The sequence below is a fragment of the Zalophus californianus genome, chromosome 8 (assembly GCF_009762305.2).
Source record: "Zalophus californianus isolate mZalCal1 chromosome 8, mZalCal1.pri.v2, whole genome shotgun sequence".
NCBI classification, from domain to species: domain Eukaryota; kingdom Metazoa; phylum Chordata; class Mammalia; order Carnivora; family Otariidae; genus Zalophus; species Zalophus californianus.
In genome coordinates, this window is record NC_045602.1 from 38,959,169 (window position 1) to 38,984,286 (window position 25,118).

Consider the following 25,118-nt stretch of genomic DNA (forward strand, 5'->3'; position numbering starts at 1 on the left):
TTACACCGTATTTGATTTTCCAAGTTCACACTAGTTTGCATCGGGCAAATTTGTTCGTGATATAATGTGCTTATTATGTAATACCTGGTTTGGATTATAATATTTTGGGTAGGATTTTTGCTTATGTGCTAACGTATTTCTTATTCTCCTCTTTAAGAAAAGGTATCCATTTAGCCTCGCACACAGCAAGAAGTCCAGATGTAGATGAGCTTGAGGTTCTCTTTCTCTGAGGTTCTCGGGCTCTTCTACTCTCTGAGAATATGGACTGATTTTTTTCAGTCTGTTGTCAGAGAGCATTGCCTACCCTATCTCTTCGGCCTTCCCACAAAACACCTGGATGCTTAGCACGGCAAGTGAGTGAATCCCAGGGCTGCACTGGTACAGCTGTCACCAGGCACGGGAGATCAGGGGACACCGCCCAGGAGAGAGTCGGTGATGGTGGCATCCCCTTCAGCCTGGCCAAGGTCACCGTGGGCAACACCCGGCCTCTGAGAAGGGGCACCATGCAGGCATGCTGCTCCTCTGCCGGCTGCCCTGCGTTGGCCCGAGGTGGCAGGGGTGGGAAGTGCCAGCCAACACAGAATGAGGGGGAGCCCAGGTAGCAATTAAGTGGGGATAAATAGCCATTACCAAGGAGGCCTGACAACTGCAGGAGACCGCAGTCTATGCACGAGCAACCGCTTATTTTCCCATTGATCCTTGGCGGGATAGGACCCTGCCTTCTGCAGTGCCCCAAATAACAGGCTCACAAAGCCCAGTGCTAAGAGGTGGCATCTGAGAAGAATCCGTTCAGGTCTTCCTGTCTGTTTCATCTTAAGGCCTGCCAGAAGAAGAGATAATTACGGGTCTGAGATTTTGCTCCATCACAGACAATGGAGGGATCAACAGATGCCTCTCTGAAATCAGATTAAAAAATTTTTAAAAGGTTTTGGCTCAGGAGGATACCAGCATTTCCCACAGGTTTCAATTGGATGAAAACGGAAAAGGAGAGATGGGGAAGAAAGAAAGGAAGGGAGGGAGGGAGGGAAGGAGGAAGGAAGGGAAACCTGAATTCTTAAACATGGAAATGATCCATGGGGAGGGTGCTAAACACACTCTGCTTTCCCATTGCCTCCACTGAGATATCTTGCCCTTGGCCTGTCGCGTCACCTGAAGGCTCCTCTTCAGGACTCATTCCATTTGGAGTTGAGAATCCCCCATAATCCTTTGAGGTACTGCCCACCCCAGCTAATGATGATCTGATTTCTACCACCATGCATCACTTTTGCCTATTTTAGAACTTCCTATAAAAGGAATACATAGGGGGAGGCGGTGGCTCAATCGGTTAAGCGTCTGCCTTCGGCTCAGGTCGTGATCCCAGGGTCCTGGGATCGAGTCCCGCATCGGGCTCCTTGCTCAGGGAGGAGCCTGCTTCTCCTTCAGCCTGCCGCTCCCCCTGCTTGTGCTCTCTCTCTGACAAATAAATAAATCAAATCTAATAAACAAACAAACAAAAAGGAATACATAGGGGCATCTGGGTGGCTCAATCAGTTAAGCGACTCTTGATTTTGGTTCCGGCTCATGATCTCAGGGTTGTGAGATCGAGCCCCACATGGGGCTCTGCACTGGGCATGAGTGCTTGAGAGTCTCTTTCCCTTTCTCCCTCTGTGCCTCCCTGCGCCACTCCCCCTCTCCCTCTCCAAAAAGAAGAAAGAAAGAAAGCAAGAAAGAAAGAAAGAAAGAAAGAACGAACGAAAGAAAAAGAAATACATAGTATGTACTCCTTTTGTCTGGCTTTCACTCAGTGTAATTGTGAGATTCATCCATGTTACTGCATGTACCAACAGTTCGTTGTTTTGTGTTGCTGACTAGTATTTCCTTGTGTAGGTATACCTTAATTGGTTAATCTATTCAACTATTGATAGACATTTGATTGTTTCCAGGTTTTGGCTATTATGGATAAAGTTACCAGGAATATTTATAGGAAAGTCATTTTGTGGATATGTTTCTACCTAGAAATAGAATTTGCTGGATCCAGGAGAGGTAAAATTATAAATTTTATAGGAAAGTCACAATATGGTTTTCAAAAGGATTTATACCATTTTACTCTCCTATCATCTTTGAATGAGCTTTTGGTTGTTTCACATCCTTGTCAAGGGTGGTAATTTATCAGCCTTTTAAAATTTTGCTACAATTGCGTTTTTCATATGCATTTCCTTGGTAACTCATGATGTTGGATACAGTTTCATGTGCTTATTAGCCATTTGTATATATTCTTTGGTAAAATTTCTGATCAAGATTTTGACCGTTTAAAAAATTGGGTTGTTTTTCTTATTGTTGAGTTGGATGGATTCTTTTTTTTTTTTTTTAAGATTTGATTTATTTATTTGAGAGAGAGAATGAGAGATAGAGATCACGAGAGGGAAGAGGGTCAGAGGGAGAAGCAGACTCCCCGCCGAGCAGGGAGCCCGATGTGGGACTCGATCCCGGGACTCCAGGATCATGACCTGAGCCGAAGGCAGTCGCTTAACCAACTGAGCCACTCAGGCGCCCCTGGATTCTTTTTTTTTTTTAAAGATTTTATTGATTTATTTATTTGAGAGAGAGAGAGCATGAGCAGGGGGTGGCAGGGGGAGAGCAAGAGGTAGAAGCAGACTCCCCACTGAGCTTGGAGCCCGACTCGGAACTTGATCCCAGGACCTGAGATCATGATCTGAGCTGAAGTCAGACGCTTAACTGACTGAGCCACCCAGGTGCCCCTGGATTCTTTTAAATTGGGATTCAAGACATTTGTCACATATAGGCATTGGGAATATTTTCTCCCACTCTGTGGCTTGCTTTTCTACACTCTTTGAAAAATAGAAGTATTGATGAAGTCACATTTACTTCTTTCTTCTTTAGTAGTTAATATTTTTTGTGTCTTGTCCAAGAAATCTTAGCTGACCCCAAGATTGCTTTTTTTTTCATTTTCCCTTGAAAGCAAAGAGTTTGGGCTTTTCTGTTTGGTCTGTGACCTATTTCAAGTTAATTTTTTTTTTTAAGATTTTATTTATTTGTTTATTTGACAGAGAGAGACACAGCGAGAGAGGGAACACAAGCAGGGGAGTGGGAAAGGGAGAAGCAGGCTTCCTGTGGAGCAGGGAGCCCGATGCAGGGCTCGATCCCAGGACCCTGGGACCATGACCTAAGCCAAAGGCAGACGCTTAACGACTGAGCCACCCAGGCCCCCCTCAAGTTAATTTTATGTATGAGTAAGATTGGGGTTGAGATTCACTTTCCCCCTCAAATATATACAATTGTTTCAACACTGTTAAAAAGACTTTCCTTTCTCCACTGAATTGATGACATTTCAGCTGAAAATTAATCGGTCATATATAGGCGGGTTCATTTCTGGACTCTCTTGATCAGTTTTTCTGGGAGAATGGAAATATTAGCAACATTAGAGGCTTCTAATCCATGAATGTAGCATACCTCTCCATTTCATAGGTCTTTAATTTCAGCAGTGTTTCGTTGTTTTAAGTGTAGAAGTCTTACACATCTTTTGCTAAATTTCATCCCAGATAGTTGATGTTTTTTGATGTTATCGTAAATAGTACATTTTTTTTTAACAATCACATAAGGAAGCATTTATTTGAGGTTTAACATGGAATCATACAAATAAAATTTGTATAAACACAAATCCACATCGAGTCATAACACAGATAGCAAAAGACAAAGTAAAAACAAAGAAAACTAATTGGCGGCTATATACAGTTGGACAGTTGTGTCTTGTACACTAGAAAGTCTTTTACAAAATAATCATCTTAGATCAACAGAAGACCAATCTTCAATGTCGTCCTGCAAGATGGGTTAACTTTAGCAATCTCCTCCACAGGACAGCGTTTTCTGGTGTATGCCTTGCGCTCTGCCCGCAACGTGCGACCCCCAGAGATAGACGTGGTCAGGGTGACACACGGCCTGCAATGAAGTTCCCGCTGTTTTCTCCAACATCCTCCTTTAGTATGGCTGGTAATTGTTTTGGTGATTGCCACCCCCTCGAGACGCCTTGCCGTAAGCGCTCTGTTGCCCACTGTAGTCTGCATATCCCTGTCCATATCCATACTTCCCATAGTTATACCCGGTATAATCATAGCCGCCATAGCCACTACAGTTTTGATCACCACCATAGGCACTATTGTAATTTCCACATCCTTGATCATAACAGTTATTAAATCCTTGGTTCCAGTTTTGGCCCTGACCTCGTCCACGACCCCTAGTACCACGTCGTCCACCAGCTGCAGCACCTCTTCCTCCTTTTTGTTGTTGCTGTTGATGCCTGTATACCTCTTTGGGTTGTGCAACTTTGATTTCACACTTCCCAGAACCAATTTGATGATATCTGCTTTCTAACAATTTCTTTACTGGCTCTTCGTCTGTATATGTAATGAAACAAAATCCTCTTCTTTCATTTGTTTTTGTATCCATGGGAAGTTCAGTATTTTCAATCTCTCCAAAGGCTCCAAAATATTCTTTAATTTGTTCTTCAGAAGTATCTGGGCTCAATCCACCCACAAAAACCTTTTTGGGGGGTTCTTTCCCTTTTAAAACGTTAGCCCTTTTGGGGTCTATCAATTTGCCATCCAATTTGTGTTCTTTCAGTTCCAAAACCTTATCAACACTAGCAGCATCTTTGGGGAAAAGCACAAATCCAAATCCTCTTGATCTTCCAGTCACTGGATCTGTTTTTATTGTACAGTCTACAACTTCCCCAAATCGAGACAAATATTCAGTCAGATCTTTCTTGCTCGTATCCCAGCTCAAGCCTCCAATAAACATTTTACCGTCATCCTGCTGATTCTTGCTCGCGTTGATCTTGGATCCCTCTGCGAATTCCTCTATGTTGCTGTACTTGTTCACGTCCTCCATGGTGGCGGAGTTGTCGGCCGTGGGGTGCGGGCGCACAGCCCGCGTTGCGGCAGCAGCGGTGGCGGAGCGTTGTATGGAGCTGGATTTAAAATGGCGGAGGAAGCTCGTAAATAGTACATTTAAAACTTTTAGTTTTTACTTGTTAATATCTAGAAATACAATTTATTTTTGCATATTGACCTTGTATTTTGCAATCTTGTTAAATTCACTTATAAAATCTAGTAGTTGTTCTATAGATTCCCATAAGGTTTTCTACTTACACAATCCAGTTGTCTATAAATATCGACAGCTTCAGTTTTTTCTTTCCAGCCCCTATGCTTTTTATTTCTTTTTTGGGGGGAGGGGGCTCAATTTTGAATAAAGCTGGCAAAAGCAGACATCTTTGCCTTGTTCTCAGACTTAGTGAGCAATGGTTTAATTCACCATGAACTATGATATTAACTGTAAGTTTTATCATTCCTTTCATCAAGTTGAGGAAGCGCCCTTCTCTTAGCTTGCTGACAGCTTGGATTGTGAAAGGTGTTCAATTTTGTCAAATTATTTTTCTGCATCTACTGAAGTTTTAGTATCAGGCTTATATTGGACTCATAAAACAAGTTGAGAAGTGTTTCTTCCCTCTTTATTTTTTGGGAAGAGTTTGTGTACGACGGTATTATTTCTCTCTTTAATGTTTGATGGAATTAACCAGTGAAGTCATTTGGGCCTGGAGATTTCTCTGTGGGTTTTAATTATAAGTTCAGCCTATTTAATAGATAGGGAGCTATTTATAATTTTTTTATTTCTCCTTTGTCTGTTTTGGTAAGTTATGTTTTTGGTAAGTTATGTTAAGTTATCCATTTTTGGTGGGGGGTTGGAGAATTTATCCATTTTATCTAGGTTTTTTATTATATTGAATGAAGTTATTCATAATATCCTGAGTGCTTGTTTATATCCATAGGATCTATTGTGAATAAAAAGAGCACTCCTACATTGAATGGGAGTTGGCAGAAAATCTCTAAGAATCTTTCCAATTCCAATGGGAAATTCCAGAGTTAACCAACTGTCATGGGAAGAAAGACAAGATGAGTCTTCTCTGTGGTCCTCTGCTTTTAGATTCTTAGCTCTTCAGCTGGGATGTGAAACAGGAATACTTTCCTCACCTACTGTCACATCCTTTCCTTTCCTGCTCACCTTTTGAGAGGACTTGCTCCAGTCTTTTGCTCTATTGCAAATGAACCTAAAATGGCGACTGGAATTTGTCATGGTAATTTGAACAGAGTTGTTTCCTTAGCAACAAAAATTTATTCGTGATTGAGACTCTTAGATGTCTCAGAGGTCTAATTAGGATTTTTCACTGAGAAAGCCATTTATAACCAATACTTTGAAAACGTAACGTAACCTTAGATAGTGAGTTAAGGTGATTTTACCACAGCAGGTACAGGAGACGCTGGTTCCCCCCAGCTTTCTCCCCCATGAACTTCCTGGAACTGAGACTTGCAAAAATACCTAAGGAGGCAATGCCTTGGCTGAGGGCAGGTGTAACTGCTCCTCTAGCCCATTGCGTCAGCCAGGGGTAAAGTAGTAACCTCAGAAAAGATGGTCATTCTTCCCAGTTCCCCGACTTTTGTAACCCAGTAACAGGTATTAGAAAGGTTTCGTTCCTGGGTGGGACAGGAATGCAGGACCGATCCTCCTCCCTAGCCACCTGCCTGCGCTCTACTGCCAACACTCACTCGCACACTCACACACACAGCAGTGTTCTGCACTGTTTCTTCTCCAAATTATCAAATTATCCCGTGGTCAAAAGGTATTCGGTCCCATCCAGTCCCTCTCAGTTTGTGGTAGGACTAATTTGTTAATGGGGCTCCAGAAGGAAAGTGCCTAATGTTCCTTCTAATTGGACATGACTGGTTCAGAATGACTGCGGCTGCCAGCCAGCTCTCACTGTCCCTGAGGCTGGATAATAAGCTTCTGCCCCCAGCCCCTGGGTCCTGACCAAGACCATTTGAGGTAATGAACTTGGAAGGTTCATTGTAGATTGTAAAAAAAAAAAAAGAAAGAAAAGAAAGAAAGAAAGAAAAGAGAGAGAAAAGCACAGTCCAGCTCTCGTCAGTGGGTTCAGTTAGGGGTTCTGTCAGCTTAACAAAAGAAACTCAGGAAAGCTAGACTAGGGAGGGGTGGGAGGGAGCACGCAAAGACGGATGGGGGTGGGGAGAACCCATGATGGTGGGCGCCAGACTGAAATTCCACCATGGTTTCTAGAAGGAGAAGTTCAGAAGTTACCATGATAGGGGTTGAGTGCCCAGTGTCAAATGGGAGGCCCTGTAGCGATGTAGGGTACCATAGGGCAGGGTTCACTACGCGTCACTGATCTGAGCAAACAAACTCCCCCATACCTCTCGAGCTCACCGTAAATCCCCATCACCCACACTGATACAGGAACAGGGCTGATTGTGCATATTTAGACTAATAATTACCCTAATCATTGCTGACTGTTTTCTGAGACCGAATCTTAGAGCATTAAACCCAGAATCTATCACTAAAACCATTCCAAATTTTTTAAAGCTTTTTTTTTATTGTGAAATATGGAAAACATACAGAAAAGTGCATCAAACATAAATGTACAGCTGGAGGTATTATTAAAAAGAGAACACTGTAATCAGCACTCAGGTAAAGAAACAGAACTTTGCCAGAAGCCCCATCCTGCTCTGTCCTGATCACAACCCTTTCCTTCACCCCTAAATGTAACCACACACCTGACTTTTATGCTAATAAGTTCCTTGCCCCCTTTTTTTTAGAGTTTCACTACTTAAATAAGCATTCCTAAACATTAGTTTAGTTCTGCCTGTTTTTGAGCTGCATGTAAATGGGAATTCATACAGTATGTATTAGCCTGGCCTCCTTTGCTCCACATTATAAGATTCATTTACGTTTTTCATGTGACTTCCCTGTTGCTATGGAATATTCTGTCCTATAAATGTGGCACAATATATGTATTCAGTTGTTGAATTGTGCTTAGGCTACGGGCCATTTGACTATTACAAACAATGTTTCTAGAAACAGTCTTGCTCATAAATACACATATCTCCATATTATGTAGCTAGCAGAGAAACTGCTGGGTGAGAAGCCTCCCAGAGAGATTTGACAAGACTAGTTGTTAAGTCATTATAGATGGCCAGAGAAGAGACTGCTTATCAGAAACCAATCTGTAGCTTTATGTGGTAACCGGCCTTCAAGATGGCCCTGAGTTATCCCTAAATTTCTGATATTCATGCTTTTCTCTCATCCCCTCTCACACTGTGTCAGGGATGGTCTGTGTAGCCAATAGAATGTGGCAGAAGTGATGCGAAAGGATTTCCAAGGCTAGGTCATAAAAGACATTGTGGTTTCTATCTGGCTTTCTTGGGTCACTCCCTCTGTTGGAAGCCTGCAGCCATGTTGTAAGGACACTCAAGCAGCCCTATGGAGAAACCCAGGGAGCAAACAGCTGAGATCTCCAGTCTGTGTGAATGAGCCATCTTAGAAACAGATCCTCCAGCCCCAGTCCAGCCTTCAGATGATACATCCCCAGCTGTCATCTTGACTGCGACCTCACAAAAGACCCTGAGCTGCACCCACCCATCTTAGCTGCCCCTGGATTCCTTACTCTCAGACACTGTGGGATGTCAAATGTTTGTTATTGGAAGCTACTAAGTTTGGGGATAATTTGTTATGCTATAATAGACACCTTGGTTTATCTAGCCTGGCTGAAGCCGGAAAATAAAGCATTCCCATATGTCAACTGTTCAGAACTGATCTATTGTGTATAATTAATCTCCTCTCCTACATGGTGTAGAAATTAAAATAGCAGTCACCATCAGACCGTGTCTTTTTTCTTGCTCCCTCTTCCTTCCTCTTTCCTTTTCCTTCTTTCCTCCCTCCCTCCGTCATAAGTGCTCTTCTTCTCCTTAAGTTTCCAGTCATAAGAACAGGTGCTCTGGCATCAGGCAACCTGGGTTTGAATTCTTGCTTCAGAACTTACAAGCTGGGTGATCCTGGGAAAGTTTCTTTACATCTCTGTGCCTTGGGCTCCATTTTTCTGAGTGGTAAAACAGAGATAGTAATACCACCACCTTCACCAGAGAGGACAACATAAAAGCCCATGCAGCGCTTAGAATGGCTGGCACATACTAAACGTCCAGTAAGTGTTCACTATCATCCTCTCCTCTCTTTCCCTCAGCTCTGCTCCCCCCACCTCTCCCCTCCTCTTCCCTTCCCTCTCCCATCCCCTGCCCATCTCTCTTTGCCCCTCTGCCTCCTTCATTCTCCTCTCTTCTTCATTCCCCTCACTCATTTACTCCTTCAACTTCTGTTTTCTCATCTCTCCTGCTTTCTCTCTCTCCCATCTCCTCTTCCAGCCCTTCTGCCAAGGCATAGGCAGAGCAAGCTTCCCTGGGTCTGGAACTCCCCCACAAGAAGAAATGAAGCATTTCTAACCATAATGACATCCATGGGAATGGTGAACCAGCTATATCATCAAACAGCCCTCCATCAAAAGATGGGGTCCGGGCCCAGGACGATAAGCATCTGACTGCCAGTTCCAGCATCAGGGCAGTAACTCAGCTCTTCTCAGAGAAGGTACGGGAAGTTGCCTCAAATTTTTGGCATCTCTTTGAAAACTGTTTCCCTAGCGTGACACCAATTTGTAGATAGTCCTCCTCCTCAAATTTATTTCAACATTTAAGAAATTTAATAGACTGTTAAGTTATTACATAAGCAAAAGTTGCTGAAAGATTTTCAGACAAAATAAGCGTGAGTAGTGAAAAGAGTAATGTCCTCCTTCCCTTATCCTCCCATTCCTGGTTGGTGTGAGAGCTTCTTTTCTATATTCATACGGGTGTTGTGGCTTTGTTTTACTTACATAAATGGGCCTACATGCTTCCTAGTGTGCTGTGACTTTTTTTTTTTCCACATACAATATACAGTGGACCTCTGTCCACACCAGGACCTACGGATCTACCTTACTCTTTTATTTTATTTTATTTTATTTTTATTTTATTTATTTATTTGAGAGAGAGAGAGAGTACACAAGCAGGGGGAGCAGCAGAGGGAGGAGAAGCAGGCAACCCACTGAGCAGGGAGCCTGATGCAGAGCTTGATCCCAGGACCCTGGGATCATAAACTGAGCTGAAGGCAGACCCTTAACTGACTGAGCCACCCAGGAACCCCTACTTTGTTCTTTTCAATGGCTACATAGTACCACAATTTGACCATTCTTCTCTTGAAGGACATTTAAATTCTTAACAACTTTTTACTCCTAACAATGCTACCATAAATATCCTTTTATATATATATATCGGTGGGTACTATAGAAACATTCCTTCAAAATGGATTTCTAGAATTATTTTTTGTGGGCCCATGGGCAGATCTTTTATATTTTGAGGTATTTTCAAATTGTAACAAACCTGAAAAGAGGCAGCTACTCACTTGATGAAGTATGGAGAACATACCAGGCTAAGAGACCCTGAAGGCTAAGGCCTTGGGGTAAAAGAGAGATAGACCTGTTCCAGGAACTGAAGGAAGATGGGGTGACTGGGTTTAGAGAAGAGGAGAGTGGCCTCAGCTGACGTTAGTGAGATAAGCTTGACAGAGTCAAAGAGGGCCATTGGGGGGATTACATTTATTGTAAATGCTATTTAGAGCCATTGAGGAGTATTAAACAAGAGTGGCTCTACTGATGGAGCTCTCTGATTACACAGTGCCTTCAGGCATTCACCTTGAAGTCAAAGCCAATCTTCAGGTTTAGGTCATTCATAGACACAAAGACACACACACACATACACATACACATACACCTGCACTCAAAGATACAAGGGACTACCCGGAGTGTTCTGGAGATAACCTGATTGATCCAAGTTCCAATACTTCAACTAAATGGCTCAGATGATGGCAGTACAATTTCGTTCTGAGTTGAAGTCATGGGGCTGCTAATCCTTTGAGGTTTCCTGCTCTAACTAGGCTGAGAGGGCCTTGGGCTTTAAGATGGTTTGAAGGGAGCCTGGGGAGGAAGAGGGAAATTCCAGTGAATCAAGAAAGGGATGAGAACCTGAAGTCGATTGAGTAGATCATGTGGTTCATTGTGGTAAGAAATCCTGGAAAAAAGAACTTTAAAAAATGAGTAACTGTTTCAAGGCAGATGTCTTGAGAATGGAGTTCCCAAAATTCTATGCTGTACTGAAACCAGAGCATCTAGAGGGAGTGACTTTCAAACTTCTTTGCTCATGTTACCCTGTAAAAGAATTTTGAAAAACTGTATACTCTTTTATATACTTTTTAAGTTGACATTAAACATTTCTTATTTGTTTAGCTGGAAAATGTGATTTCTGAATATATATACATAAATACACATACATGCGACTTAAAAATATAATTTTGTCATTTAAATTTATCTTAAACTTATCTAAATTTATCTAATTTATCTACATTTCACAGTGACTTTCATATTGATCAGCTGCTTAAAAAAATGCATAAACTCTCCTGTAGAGTTGGAAATTTTACATCCCACTTTTCTTCCCTGAACCTTATCTTAATGTAATTTTTGCCTAAAACTGTTTTACTGACTGTTTACTCTCATACACCTCTGCAATAAACATATTTATGTTACTTTTTTAATGTTCTATAATAAAGCTTTCCATTAAAATATGTGGTCATTTCCAATGATTATTAAAACCTAATTGATCAAAACATCATGAGTCCAAAATTTGATATTTATTAAATATAACAAGCATTTATTAAAAACGCAGTATTTTTTCTCTGCCAATTAGTTCATTTGTCTATGGATGTGAAGGTTAATTTTATGTGTCAACTTGGCTAGCCTTTGGTGCCCACTTGCTTAGTCAAACACCAGTCTGAATGCTGCTGTGAAGATGTTTTTAGATGTGATTAGCATTTGAATCAGGAGACTTGGAGTAAAGCAGATTACCCTCCACAATGTGGGTGGCTTCATCCAATCAACTGGCCTTTACAGAAAAGACAGTTTTCTCAAAGATGGATTTCTCCTCAAGACTCAAAGATGGAAACCCAGGCTGAGCTTCCTCCCTGCTGCCTTGTGGTATTTGGACTTAAGAGTCTCCAGCCTGGCAGCCTGTCCTACAGATTTTGGGCTTGTCAGTCACCCCAATTGTGTGAGTCAATTATTTAAAATTAAATCTCTGTTTCTGTCTATGCAGCTCTCTGTTATCTATCTATCCATCCGACTATTTATCTACCTATTGTTATCTCTGTATCTGTAACTCTTGAAGGCAACTTGTTAATGAAACCAGATTAAAAATTATTCTGATAGGGGCGCCTGGGTGGCTCAGTTGGTTAAGCGACTGCCTTCGGCTCAGGTCATGATCCTGGAGTCTCAGGATCGAGTCCCGTGTCGGGCTCCCTGCTCAGCAGGGAGTCTGCTTCTCCCTCTGACCCTCTTCCTTCTCATGCTATCTCTCATTCTCTCTCTCTCAAATAAATAAATAAAATCTTAAAAAAAAATTATTCTGATAAATTGGTAATGGTGCATTTTATAACTTTTCCTGGTACCTGTGGAGAAAGTTCCAAATATACGTGTGAAATTTTATTTTTATAGACAAGTTTGGAATGTCTCACATGAGTGTGATATACAGACAGAAATGGATAGTTGAGAGTGATTGTAGTTTAGTAATTCATTTCATGGTTGAATATGATTATATCTAATAATGACATATTTGCAAATAGACTGATTTAATGTCGGTTTTGCTTTAAAACAATGGGGATAAGGAAGTAGGTAAAGGTGTATAGAGACCTTCCATGAGTTGGAATTTGTTGAAGCCAGATGATGCATACATGCAGTTCACTATATGAGTTTTTCTAATTCTAAGTATGTTTGCAGTTTTCCCAAATAAAAAGTTAGGAAGAGGAGAAACACACTGGTTTTATTTATAACTATTTTGTTTTTTAAAGAATGATTTTATTTATTTTAGAGAGAGAGAGCAAAGGGGAAGGAGCAAAGGGGGAGGGAGAGGGATAAGCAGACACCACGCTGAGCATGGGGCCTGAATTGGGGCTTGATCCCAAGACCCCGAGATCATGACCCGGGCTAAAACCAAGAGTCAGACGCTTAACCGACTGAGCCACCCAGGCACCTCTGTTTATAAGTATGTTTATTAATTCTATTATCATTTTAGTTTTTTGGATCTATAGATGACCTGCCATTGACTTGGTAGATCTCTAGTGCCTTCAGACAGATTTCTTAATAGTTTTTTAGTGGAAAGGCTGGTCTGCAATAACACGAGCTGCTATTGATAGAATTATCCAGCTTTTTTTCTTTCTGATGGTTTCTTAATCCTTTGTCATGTTTTCAATGATCTCTTTAATTTCTTTAAACATCTTACATATACTTATGTTGGCTCTACAGCTTTTTCTGCTGACTCTTGGTCTTAAAACCTTGTTTTGTCATGTGTATTTCAACTGTAAACTCATATTTGTTGGAAGGCTACCAATGGGAACCTTCTGAGGTTTCTGAAGGAGGTACATGCCTTTGGAAAGAATTTGCGTTATTTTCTGGAGACAACTTGAAACATTGCTAGGTTTGGTCCATTTTATTTAATTTTTTAACTCATGATAGAAAATTTCAAACAGGGGCACCTGGGGGGCTCAGTTGGTTAAGCGTCTGCCTTCGGCTCAGGTCGTGATCCTAGGGTCCTGGGTTCAAGCCCCACATCGGGCTCCTTGCTCAGTGGAAAGCCTGCTTCTCCCTCTCCCTCTGCTCCCCCTGCTTGCACTCTCTTCCTCTCTGTCAAATTAATTAATTAAATTAATTAATTAATTAATTTCAAAAAGAATAGTATAACACCTCATTTTTCTAACCCCCAGCTTTGACAGTTGTCAGCTCATGACCAATCTAATTTCATTGATAAACCTCAATCCACATCTCCCTCACATATCATTATGAGTAAATTCTGACATATAATTGTGTCCATAAATATTTTACTACATATTTCTAATAGATAAGTACTTTAAAAGATCAAAACCACAGTACCATTATCACACGTAAAAAAAATGAGCAGTACTTCCTTAATATTCACTATTCAAGCAGTGTTCAATTTCCAATTATATTATGAAAGTCATATTTTTGTCTGTGTATTTATTTGAACTATGATCTAAATAAGGTCTTCACATTGCAGTTGGTTGATATGCATATTAACTTCCTTCACTTATAAGTTTTCCCTCCATCTTTTTTTTTTCTCCTTGTAATCCATTCATTGAAAAAAATGGACTATTTGTCCAGTAGAGTTTCCCACAGTCTAGCGTTTGCTGAAGGTAACCCCCTGGTGCATTTGACTTAAGTTTTAAAAACTTGATTGGATTCAGGTCTGATTTTTTTTTTCTTTTTGCTATCTCATTTTTTTAAAAAAGATTTTATTTATTTATTTGAGAGAGGGAGAGCATGAGTGGGGTGAGGGGCAGAGGGAGAAGCAGACTTCCCACTGAGCAGGGAGCCCAATGCGGGACTCAAGCCCAGGACCCTGGGATCATGACCTGACCTGAAGGCAGACGCTTAACCAACTGAGCCACCCAGATGCCCCGTGCTATCCCATTTTAAATTAAAATGCTTATCTTCAAAAAAATGTTTTTGACCTTGCAAATAATGTGAAGATAAGCCCATATCCATCGGCACTCAGGCTTTTGACTGAGTTTTCTGAGGAGACTGTGCTTGTCCTCACCAAGAGCCAGGCCAAGACAAACTTCCATACTGCCTTCTCTCAGTGCCAGATTTTTTCTCCAGATTTTTCCTCGTTTCCATAAGGTGTGGCCCTTTGTAGGGGTCCAACTTTAAAAAGGGGTCTCTGATCTCACTCCTCACTCGGGAGAGTCTTCGTCCAGTTCTCTGTGTGTGGTCTCCATGCTAGGTGCCTGGGGTGAGTAGATGCCTCAGGGCAGCTCATAGTTTCCACTGGTGATTACCCTGCACTGCTTCTTCTCTCTAGGATTTCCCCTTTCGTGTTTGTTTTTCCTTTTTGCAAACTCGCCCGTGCACTTTAAAGTGTGGAACTGTTTTGTCCTGGAGGATTTCAGTATATTTACTTTATTTCTGGAAACCCTGAACTCCTACATAAAAACCAAGTGTAACAGAACTACCTTTGAACTATCCCCTGGCTATAATTTTGAGCAGAAGGAAGGTTTGAGCAGAAGGGGTGTCTGATGGAGATCTGCTCCTGGAAATGATATTAAACCTGAGACCCTACTGGTGAGTAAGAGGGGGACCGGAGGAGTAGGGGGGGAGGCAGTGGTTTGGAACTGGGGAAGAGTGTTCCAACCGGAAGAAGCGCTGCCATGAAGTCTTTGTGGCACAGAAGGAAGGAATGAAAAGCTGGAGTGAAGGCAGAGGGCCCAGGAGGAGACAGAAGGAGAGACCTATTCCATCCGGCCTCACCAGAGAGGCTGGGCTGGAGCACTGAGATTCCCACCACACCCGAACTCTTCACTGTGATCTCACCACCGAGCCTCTCTTATCGTCACAAAAGTTCCAGGATGTACAAAGGCCTCCCCCGCCCCCCCTTCAACAGTGGAGAGTTAGTCTCACTGCACCAGTCAGGAAATTGAGGCTGGAAAACCTAAACTGTCCATAAGCTCCTGGATAAGCTCAGGTTTATGCCCCGAGAATTGTTGCCCTATAAATTTATTTAGAGCAAGTGGGCTGGTCTGGGTGATCAATACCACATCCTCAGATTTCTTTGCTCAAATGTCCCACCTTCCTTTTCTTGTGTTGTTTGGGAGGCACTTTCCTTGTCAGGTAAATCCAGCCCCAAAGTAGCTAAGGGAGCTTGGGTGGCTTCCCCTTGGGGGGCAGCTGCCTGGGAAGCCAGCCAAGTTGCTTTTTGGTCTTCTGAGGGGAAGCCAGGGTACAGGTTGGGGCGAGGGGCTGAGGAGAGGGAGGGCTTAGCCTGCTTCATGTGCCTGCCAATAGCCTTGTACACCCCTGCCACCAGCCATCTCTTTAGAGTTAAAAATACAAGTTGAACGACTCCATTAAAAACGAAAGCCTTGTTGGTTAGCAGACTTGGAAAGAACTCATTCCATGATGCCTGAATAATATTTCTCCCTTTTTAGAGAGTCTGTTTCCTAGGGCTGCCATAACAATGTCCCACAAACTGGGTGACTTAAAACAACAGAAATGGCTTCTCACACAGTTCTGGAGGTGAGAAGTCCAACATCTAGACGGTTGGCAGGGTTGGTTCCTTTGGAGGGCTCTGATGGAGAACCTGTCACATGCCTTTCTCCTAGCTTCTGGTGTTGCCAGCCGTCCTGGGCGTCCCTGGGTCATTAGATGTACCACTCCAATCTCTGCCTCTGTCCTCACGAGGCGTCTCCCTGGGCCTCTGTCCTCACCGGGCCATCTTCTTATACGGACGGCAGTCACGCTGGATTAAGGGCCCACCCTAATTTGGTGTGACCTCGTCTTAGCTTCACTAATTCCATCTGCCATTATTGTCGTTCCAAATAGAGTCACATTCTGAAGTCCTGGGGGTGAGGACTTCAAAACATCTTTTTAGGGGACACAATTCAACTCATGACAGGGTGAGAAAGGGTAAGTAAAAGATCTGTAATACCTGTTCATTCCTCTGCAGTCTGGCTAGAGGTCAGCTGCTGTTTTTAACTTCCATGGTCCTCTAGGCCTCCATGTCTGAGACTATACCAGCTCAACTCTTCAAAAAGGCAAAAGAAATTCTCCCAGTTTTCCTCACTCATGACCTCATGCAGCAACTGAGTCCAAGGGTCATCCCTTGCTGAGGACCTCGCTTAGAGACACTCGGACTGGCTCACCAAGGACTCTTGGCAAGAAGATACAAAATGACAAGGTGGGGAGGTGAAAAATCGGAATCTCTTTGGAATTTATTTTGGAGTATGATGTCAGACAGGGATTTTATTGTTACTCCAGTGAGTATCCAGTTATCCCTCTGCTCTTCATTGAGATACAAATGTAATATGTGGAAGCCTCCTCTTGTCACACACTGAAGCTTTACGTATATTTGCGTCTTTCCCTCCAGAATTATAACGTGCGTCTCTAGTTCTTCAAGTGTCCTCCAGAAAGCACTGAAGTTCTGTTCATGTACATCCTGCATGTTTATAATTTTGTTTACTTTTTGGTCTTTTGTTTGTTATTGCTCTTATTGCCGAAAGGAGACTTTCCCCCGTTATATTTACTAATTGCTTACAAAAAGAAGAAAACGACTGATTTTTCTCACGTATATTTTGTAACAAGCCACTTTGCCGAAGACTCATAAGCCCTAATAATTTTTCAGATGATTCTTTTGTGCTTTTGGTGTAGACACTCATGTCATCTGAAAATAGTGAACTGTTCTCCAGTTGTAGTCTGTACATTCCTGCCTCAAGGCCTTTGGTTTTGCTCTTAATTGTCTGAATTGCCATCATTCACATCTCCTAAAAGCCTTCTCTTCATCAAGACTTAATTTCTCTGTGAAACTTCTTTCAACTTTCCTGGAAAAGTTAAATTCCCTCTCCCTGAACTTCCATAAAACTTTGTACGTGCCTTTATTACAACCGTAGCAAACGGCATTATAATTATCTGCTTATAAAACTGCTTTCCCTCAGGACACTCAAAAAAAAAAAAAAAGCCTACATTTCTTCTCTAGGCTAAGAGTCAAGTTGGAAAAGTTCTATTTGGATGATAGAGGAATGAAGCCCTTATTCACCTAAGTATTCCCTCTTCTGCAGCTTGGGGATTGATGCAGACAAGTGAGGGGGTGAGCCACTAAGACCCAGAGGAACAGACAAAGGAGCCCACGAGGCAGAAAGGGCTGGAAGCCGACCTCAGACCTAGGGCCGTGGCTTTTCTGCCCAGATGCTGAACTGCAGCAGGGACGTCCTGTCCCCAAGGCTCTCTGCTGGCAGCTCGTGTAGGGACTTGATCAACCTGGAGGAAAGGAAGTGGGCTGTCTGGGCTGTGTCCCCTGCCCTTCCCAGACCTCAGCCCCCGCTCTGCAGCCCACACCCAGCCAGGGTTCATTGACGGCTCCTTGAGAAGAATCGTGCCACCTAGAGGCCCGACGGCGGAAGTCCTCCTCCTACAAACCGGTCCAGGGCTTGAATTCCAATTCCCTCAGCCCACGTGGGGACCCCCTCCCAGGCGGTGCTCGCGTCTGGGGTGGAATCTTCCGTGAGGGGCTGCCTAACCTGAGAGCTACGGGGGCACGCTTGCTGAGGTAGGAGCCGGGGTGGGGGCTGCCTTCTCTGCTTCCCACTGCGAATTCCCAACTCAGGCCAGAACAGGGCGGAGGGAAGAAAGGCTCAGCCTGCAGGGGCTCCGCCAGCTCGCTGCTCTCTGATCCTCCCTCCCACCACGAAGGCCTCGGTGAGGCCGGGATTGCCAGGCGCCGGGGGGGTGGGGGTGGGGGGGGTGGGAAACAAGGCGGCTTTATTTTGCATAATGCCTTCGGACAAACGGCCCCAGAACGGGGCGGAGGAGGCGGCTGTCAGGCCAGGAATGCACACACCTGTACCTGGGAAGGTTCCTTTGAATTCCTGCTGCTCCGCGGCCTCCCGGGGGCTTGGCCGCTGGCGGTGGGTGGGAGCTTGGCAGCCTGTGCCCTGGGGAGGAGCACTCCACCCAGACCTCCAAGTCGAGCGGCCACCAGGGGAGACATGATGGCACACAACCGATTTCTGAAGTTCCCCCCAAAGCGCCTGCCTTCCTCCAGTCCCCCGGACTCCCTCCCCACCCGCCGTTCCCACCCCTCCCCCACCCCAGACCCAATGGGAACAAAGCTTTCCAGAAAAAGAAATCGTTGGGTGACAGACTTCCTCAGGGGCTTTCAGGCGAAGAATGGACCACAGAGCGCACACAGGAGGCCCCTTTATCCTGTCAGCCCGAGCCTTGCTCTTCGTTTTTCTTGCTTCCCTAGTTCTTTATCTGACGGATGAGGAAACCAAAGCCCAGAGCGGTTAAATGCCCTTCCTACTTCTCCAGCTGACGGGTCGCAGAGCCGCACTGGTACTTGTTTACTTTTCATGACTCGTTCTGTCAGAATGGTTATTATTTTATTTGAGAGAGAGCGCGGGGGAACGCACAAGCAGGGGGAGGGGAGGAGGGAGAGCGAGAAGCCGACTCTCCTCTGAGCAGGGAGCCCGACGCGGGGCTCGATCCCCGGACCCCGGGATCATGACCTGAGCCGAAGGCAGACGCTCAACCAACTGCACCACCCAGGCGCCCCTCTGTCAGAATTATTGTATAACGGAGCCATGCATAACCTTTTCAGATTAATACCACTCACGAATCAGTATTTTGGAAACTTCACATGAAAGGCCCTCTAATGGGATCAGAGGGAAGGAGGTGATCCGCTCTGACTGCACCTGGCCTAGTGCTCAAGATGGCAGCCCCAGCCCCAACTGCACATCTTCCCTGCCTCATGCTCCGACCAGCTGCTGCTCGAGAGGGAGAGGGAGAGGGAGAGGGGAGAGGGAGAGGGGAGAGGGAGAGGGAGAGGGAGAGGGGAGAGGGCTCTAGGCCGTGGGCAGGCCAGCCTTCAGCCAGGAGGCAGCCGAAATAGGAGTGAGATGTAGTGTAGAGACTAGAGTTCTACCTGTTGCTTTCCTTTGGATCTACATAGAAGACCCATCTGAAAAGTTTCTCCTTATCCCTGTGAAGTGAGGGCAAAGGGAGTTTTCTGTTTTTTCCTCCTGCGTCAGGGCAAGCAGAGGAGAGAGCCGGCCCCTGGGGACCGAGGGTTTTGGGCAGAGCCCAGCACAGTTCAAGAAAAACCCAGAAAGGGGGGAAAACGAGGGAGGTCTGCAGGCCCCTTCGGCCCTGGGCCATGTGTCCAGGAAGCAGGGAGGGTGTGTCTCACCGCTGTGGGGTCTTTTTGCAGCTAGAACAGAAGGAAATTCTCGAACAAGGGCTGGTGCCGAAGGAGAGAGTAGATGAGGAGGATCAGCAAAGAGAGACGGAAAGAGGGAAAGAGGAGACGGGGTGACCATGGACTCTCACCAGACCTCTCATTAAAGGAGCATTTCTTTGAGCCAAAGAAGCCTGTGCAAGGTGTGGTGAGCAGGTTGGTAACGATGGAGTTGATCATGACGGGGTGCCAGGAGAGGTCCCCCAGCAGCAGTGGGGGGTGGGTACAGACCTCCCTCTAGGGGTATAGAAGAGCCTGGGCTATAGTTCCAGCCCTCAGGCCAGCACAGCTGGGCCTGCGTCTTCTAGCTGGGGTAGGATATGATGGATGAGAGAGTTCAGCTGGAAAATGATCCTAGATTTTTCTCATCTCTGAGCGGCTTCTGAATGAACAGCAAAACGACAAACCACAAGAGCTCCAAGGATGTAAAGAAGTCAGCGAAATGATCACTTTGGCTCCAGAACCAGCAACCTTTCCCTCTGTCTTCTGGGCCCAGTTGGGTATTTGGTCAGGGGACAGCTCCCAGGCTTTACTGCTCTCACCAGGAGCAGAGGGCTCGCAGAGGGCCAGGACTTGCAATCTGAAAATTGTGTCCAAAGCATGTCATATATTTGAGTACAGTGGCAGGCTGTGTTTTCTAAAAATGACCACAACGGTGTTTTCAGTCCCACCCGCCTTCCAGAAGCTTGTCTCTCTCCAATCAAGAGATGCTATTTCTCCTCCCCTTGAACAAGGGCAGGCCTTGGGACTGCCTCATCTGATAAGCTGAAGTGATGATCCCTGATTTCCAAGGTTTGCTCGTTAGAGGTGATACAGGTACCATTTGACTTCCTTTCTTAGGACTTGGGAGCCCCGAGCTGATATTTAAGAAGTTCAGAGATCCTGAAACCACCACCTGGAAAGACTACCTATACCTGTCCCTATACCTGTATCCATCTATATCTATATCGAGAGAGATGCTCATGGAACCCCCCCACATGTTCCAGTCCCCAGATGTTTGAATCTTCCCTGCCCAGGTGCCAGACATGGGAGTGAGCGACCTTCAGATCACTCCAGCTCCCACCCCTCGGCCACTCCAGCTGCTGCCAGATGGAGTAGAGATGAGCTGTTCCTGCCAAGCCCCAAAATTGTTATTTTAAGTCACCAAGTTTTGGCGTGGCTTGTTGTACAGTATCAGATAATTAAAACACACTTGTTTCTTCACCTCATTTAAGGCTGTCAGTCACCGTAAGAGGTGTGTATCACCATCCCTAATTTATAGGCAAGAAAACCAAGGCTCAGAATAGATTAGTCACAAGACGTTATGGACTGACTTGTGTCCTCCCCAAATTCATATGTTGAAGCTCTAACCCCCAGTGTGATGGTATTTGGAGTTGGGGCTTGAGGGAGATAATTAAGGTTAAATGAGGTCATAAGAGTGGGGTTGTAATCTCTTAAGACTGGTGTCCTTTTAGGAAGAGGAAGAGACACCAGAAGAACTCTTGTCCCCTTCCCCTGTTTGCACAAAGAGAAGAGGCCATGTGAGGACACAGTGAGGAAGAGAAGTGTCACCCCAGACCAACCCTGGTGGCACCTTGATCTTGGACTTTTGGACTTCTGATCTCCAGAACTGTGAGAAAATAAGTTTCTGTTGTTCAAGCCACTCAGTCTGTGGTATTTTGTTATGGCAGCTGACTAAGCACGAGAAAGTGGCATGGGCATGATTCATATTGCAATTCTCTGACTCCAGTATCTGCAGCACACTCGCCCGCACTGCCTAACTGTTGAAACAAGACTCTGTTCATGAGTAATAATAGTGCTCCTTGGTCTAGACTCCCAAGTCAGGGTCTTGTTCCAAGAGTCAGGCAGAACCAGAGCAGGGTAACTTTCAATTCAGGATTTGCCTGATCTGCTGGTAGAGCTCAAATATTGGACCAGGCCTGGCATCAAGGGCCAGAACCTCCAGCAGGCAGTTTCCAGAAGCCAAGGGAGGCACTCAATTCTGACCTTGGCTGGGACAGGCTTGAGCTAGACCCCAAATGATTTTCGGGACTCATGCTAGGTCAGGAAATGGGGAGATAACCAGGATTTTTTCTTAAACTTCTCTCTTTTTCAAAGTATCTGTTGAATGTCAGTGATTTGCCAGCTGCTATTCTAGGCATTGGGAATAGAGTAGCAAACAAGCCAGACAAGGTCCCTGATGGCATGGAACATACATACATATATATATATATATATATATATAAGATTTTATTTATTTATTTGACAGAGAGAGACACAGCGAGAGAGGGAACACAAGCAGGGGGAGTGGGAGAGGGAGAAGCAGGCTTCCCGCCGAGCAGGGAGCCCGATGCGGGGCTCGATCCCAGGACCCTGGGATCACGACCTGAGCCGAAGGCAGACGCTTAACGACTGAGCCACCCAGGCACCCCTGGAACTTATATTCTAATAAATGTAGTAAACAGAGAAGTAAATGAATAAATACAAAAACAAACAAATGAGCTTCTAATTGTGATAAATGCTGTGAAAGAAAGAAACAGCTGACCTGAGAGAGAATGTCTTGGCGGGTGGGGGGATCTGAGGGGTGAGATTTGAGCTGGAATGTAAAGAATGAGAAGCAGCTACCATGTCAAGAGTGGCAGGTGAGTCTTCCAGACAGAGGGAAGTGCAGGTGCAAAGGCCCCAAGGTGGGACATAGCTAGGCCCATTGGAGGAACAGAGGGAGAGGGAGTTGCTAAGATGATAGTGATGATGTGAGGCATGGTATGAAGGAAAGTTGATGGGGGAGGCTAGATTTTACAGGCCTTAGAGGCCACAGCAAGAAGTTTGATTTTTAATACACTAAAGGTAGAATTTTGTCACCATAGTGCTGAACAAATGCACAGACACCGTTGTTGATGGAAAGCATGCTCACCCTCTCTGCGAGGATCTGGACAGTGCCTGGTGATGAGCCTTTTGTCTGTTTGTCAGCCCAGCCAGGACCCCCTCTTCCCCTGCTGGGGACACAGGGAAGAAATGACCACTAGCTTCCTTCCAAAATTGCTTCTCAGGGCACAGGGACATGAGAGCCCTTGGTGGCCACTGCTGGCAGTAGGGAGTGACAGCCGAGAAGGAGAGTAAAGGGAACCACAGTGCTGGTACTCATGTCCTAGTGCTGTAATACAACAAGTTTTGGTGGCTTATAACAACACAAATTTATTATCTTACAGTTCTGGATGTCAGAAGTCAGACATGTGTCTGGTTGGGTAAGATCAAGGTGTTGGCAGGGCTGAGCTCCCTTCTGGAGGCTCCATAGGAGGATTTATTTCCTTGACTTTTCCAACTTATGGGGGCTGCCTACATTCCTTGGCCCATGCCCCCCCTCCTTCAACGAGCAATGGCAGGGTGAGTCCTTCTCTATTTCTTCTGTTTCTTCTGCCATAACATGTCCTCCTGACCATAGCCAGGAAAGGTTCTCCACTTCTAAGGACCCATGTGATGAAACTGGGCCCATGTCTTAGTTAGCGCTGCTGCAATAAAAGACCACAGACTGAGGAGCTTCTAAAGAACAGAAATTTATTTCTCATGGTTCTGGGGGCTGGAAGTCTGAGATCAGGGCAGCAGCATGGCTTGGTTCTGGTGAGGGCCCTCTTCCCGATCAAAGACTTCTTGTATCCTCAGGTGGTGGAAGAGGTCTCTTTTGTAAGGGGACTAAGCCTGCTCACAAGGGCTCTGCCCTATGACCTCATCACCCCAAAGACCCCACTCCTAATACCCCCACCTTGGGGGCTAGGTTTCAACATATGAATTGTGGAGGGATGCAAACATTCAGACAGTAGCAGCTTACCTCAACAATCCCGTGTAATCTCTCCATCTCAAGATCCTTAACTTCATCATATCTGTAAAGTCCCTTTTGTCATGTAAAGTAACAAACTCACAGGTTCCAAAGATTAAAATGCAGACATCTTTCTGGATCACTCTTTTGCCTACCACAAAGTTAGTTAAGGGCTAAAAGAAGGATAAAAGTGATTAAGCCTGGGGTCCCTCAGGTGGACACATCCAGATAGTCTATTTAGTAAAGCTTTGTGAGCTTTTTGTCTGAAGTTTAATGCTTGTTCAGAGAGACAGATATGAACACTAAAAACAATCATCATTTATTGGGAACCCATCGTGTACCAGCCGCCTTCCTGTAACTTACTACTTTTAAGAGTTTGCACTTGCTACACGCCATGCATTATGAGAAGTGCTTTACATATGTGATAAGAATGAAAAGTACTTAATACTTGCAGAACTAGCTTTATAGTGCCTCACTTCAGAAACCCCAGCATCTGGTGGCTGGTGCCCCCTCTGAAGGGTCTAGTTCCCAGGCTCAGAAGGACCTCCCTCTGAGCTCAGAGACACCGATACTTGTTAAGCAGTGCCTCTTCTTAGGATTTTGAGTTTCAGCTCCTTAGTACTCCTTCTCCTCTGCATCCTAGGCATTAATATTTTTAATCTCTTTCCTGTGTTCCCTCAGCCCTGGAAGCTTCCTGTAATTCTTATCCTCATGATGCCGGTAAGGGTTAGGATTTACCCTTTCATTCACCTAGTTAACAAATGTATACCTAGGTAACATTTTTTAATATTACATTTCCTCTATTTAAATAATGGTACTATTTCTGTCATCTGGATGGTTCCTGTCTAATACAGAAATTGGGTCTGGATATCAGGAGGTAGAAATAAAGTGGGGCCTTTCATGATTATGTCTAATAACCCACTTGCAGAATTTTTGCTTCCCATCTCCACCATTTTGAGCTCTGTTGATTTTAAAGTCTTAATTCTCAAGGGGGGAAAAAATGCTTCCACCAAAGGACACATTAGCAATTCCATTGAGCTAACAGATGAAACTGCCACCTGGCCATTTTGATCCTCTCCTGACGAAGACTCCGCAGACAAGGAAAAGTGTTACTATTCTTTGCTGAGACTAAGGGGTGACTGATCTCAATACCAGGAAGGAATGGAGTTCCTGCTGCACCACAGGGGCATGCAGGACATGTCTGGAACCTGACAGAGTCCCTGGGATTTCTCTCTACTTCCATGTGCAATGGTAAAAGTCAATGAAAATGTCAGCAACCCCCCAAAACGACAAGGACATTGAAGATTCACTTTCCGAGAATGAATGTTTGTGTCACTTGGCCAGGTAAAAGGAAACCTAGAAGGGGCTGTGGAGAAGGAAGTTCATAAATGTCACCTACATCTTCATGACCATTTACAGAATTAAGACTACCAGAGCTAGATGTATGTACTTCTTCACTTGCATTTATGTGTACATATTAATGATTTACCCCTTCTCTCTCCTTGACTGAGGCAGACCTTTTGGCCTGTTTGAAATTTTGGAGTAAACCA

General features: G+C 44.5%; 1 protein-coding gene across 1 annotated transcript in view; it reads right to left on the bottom strand.

The window, feature by feature from the left end:
- Positions 1-3,576: 3,576 nt before the first annotated feature.
- LOC113938405 (heterogeneous nuclear ribonucleoprotein D-like) overlaps positions 3,577-25,118 on the bottom strand; it is a 44,009-nt gene continuing 22,467 nt past the window's right edge. Inside the window, exon 3 of the mRNA XM_035729016.1 lies at positions 3,577-4,987. Within this exon, the coding sequence (XP_035584909.1) occupies positions 3,976-4,987 (1,012 nt within the window). The 3' untranslated portion in view covers positions 3,577-3,975. The remainder of the gene's footprint in view (positions 4,988-25,118) is intronic.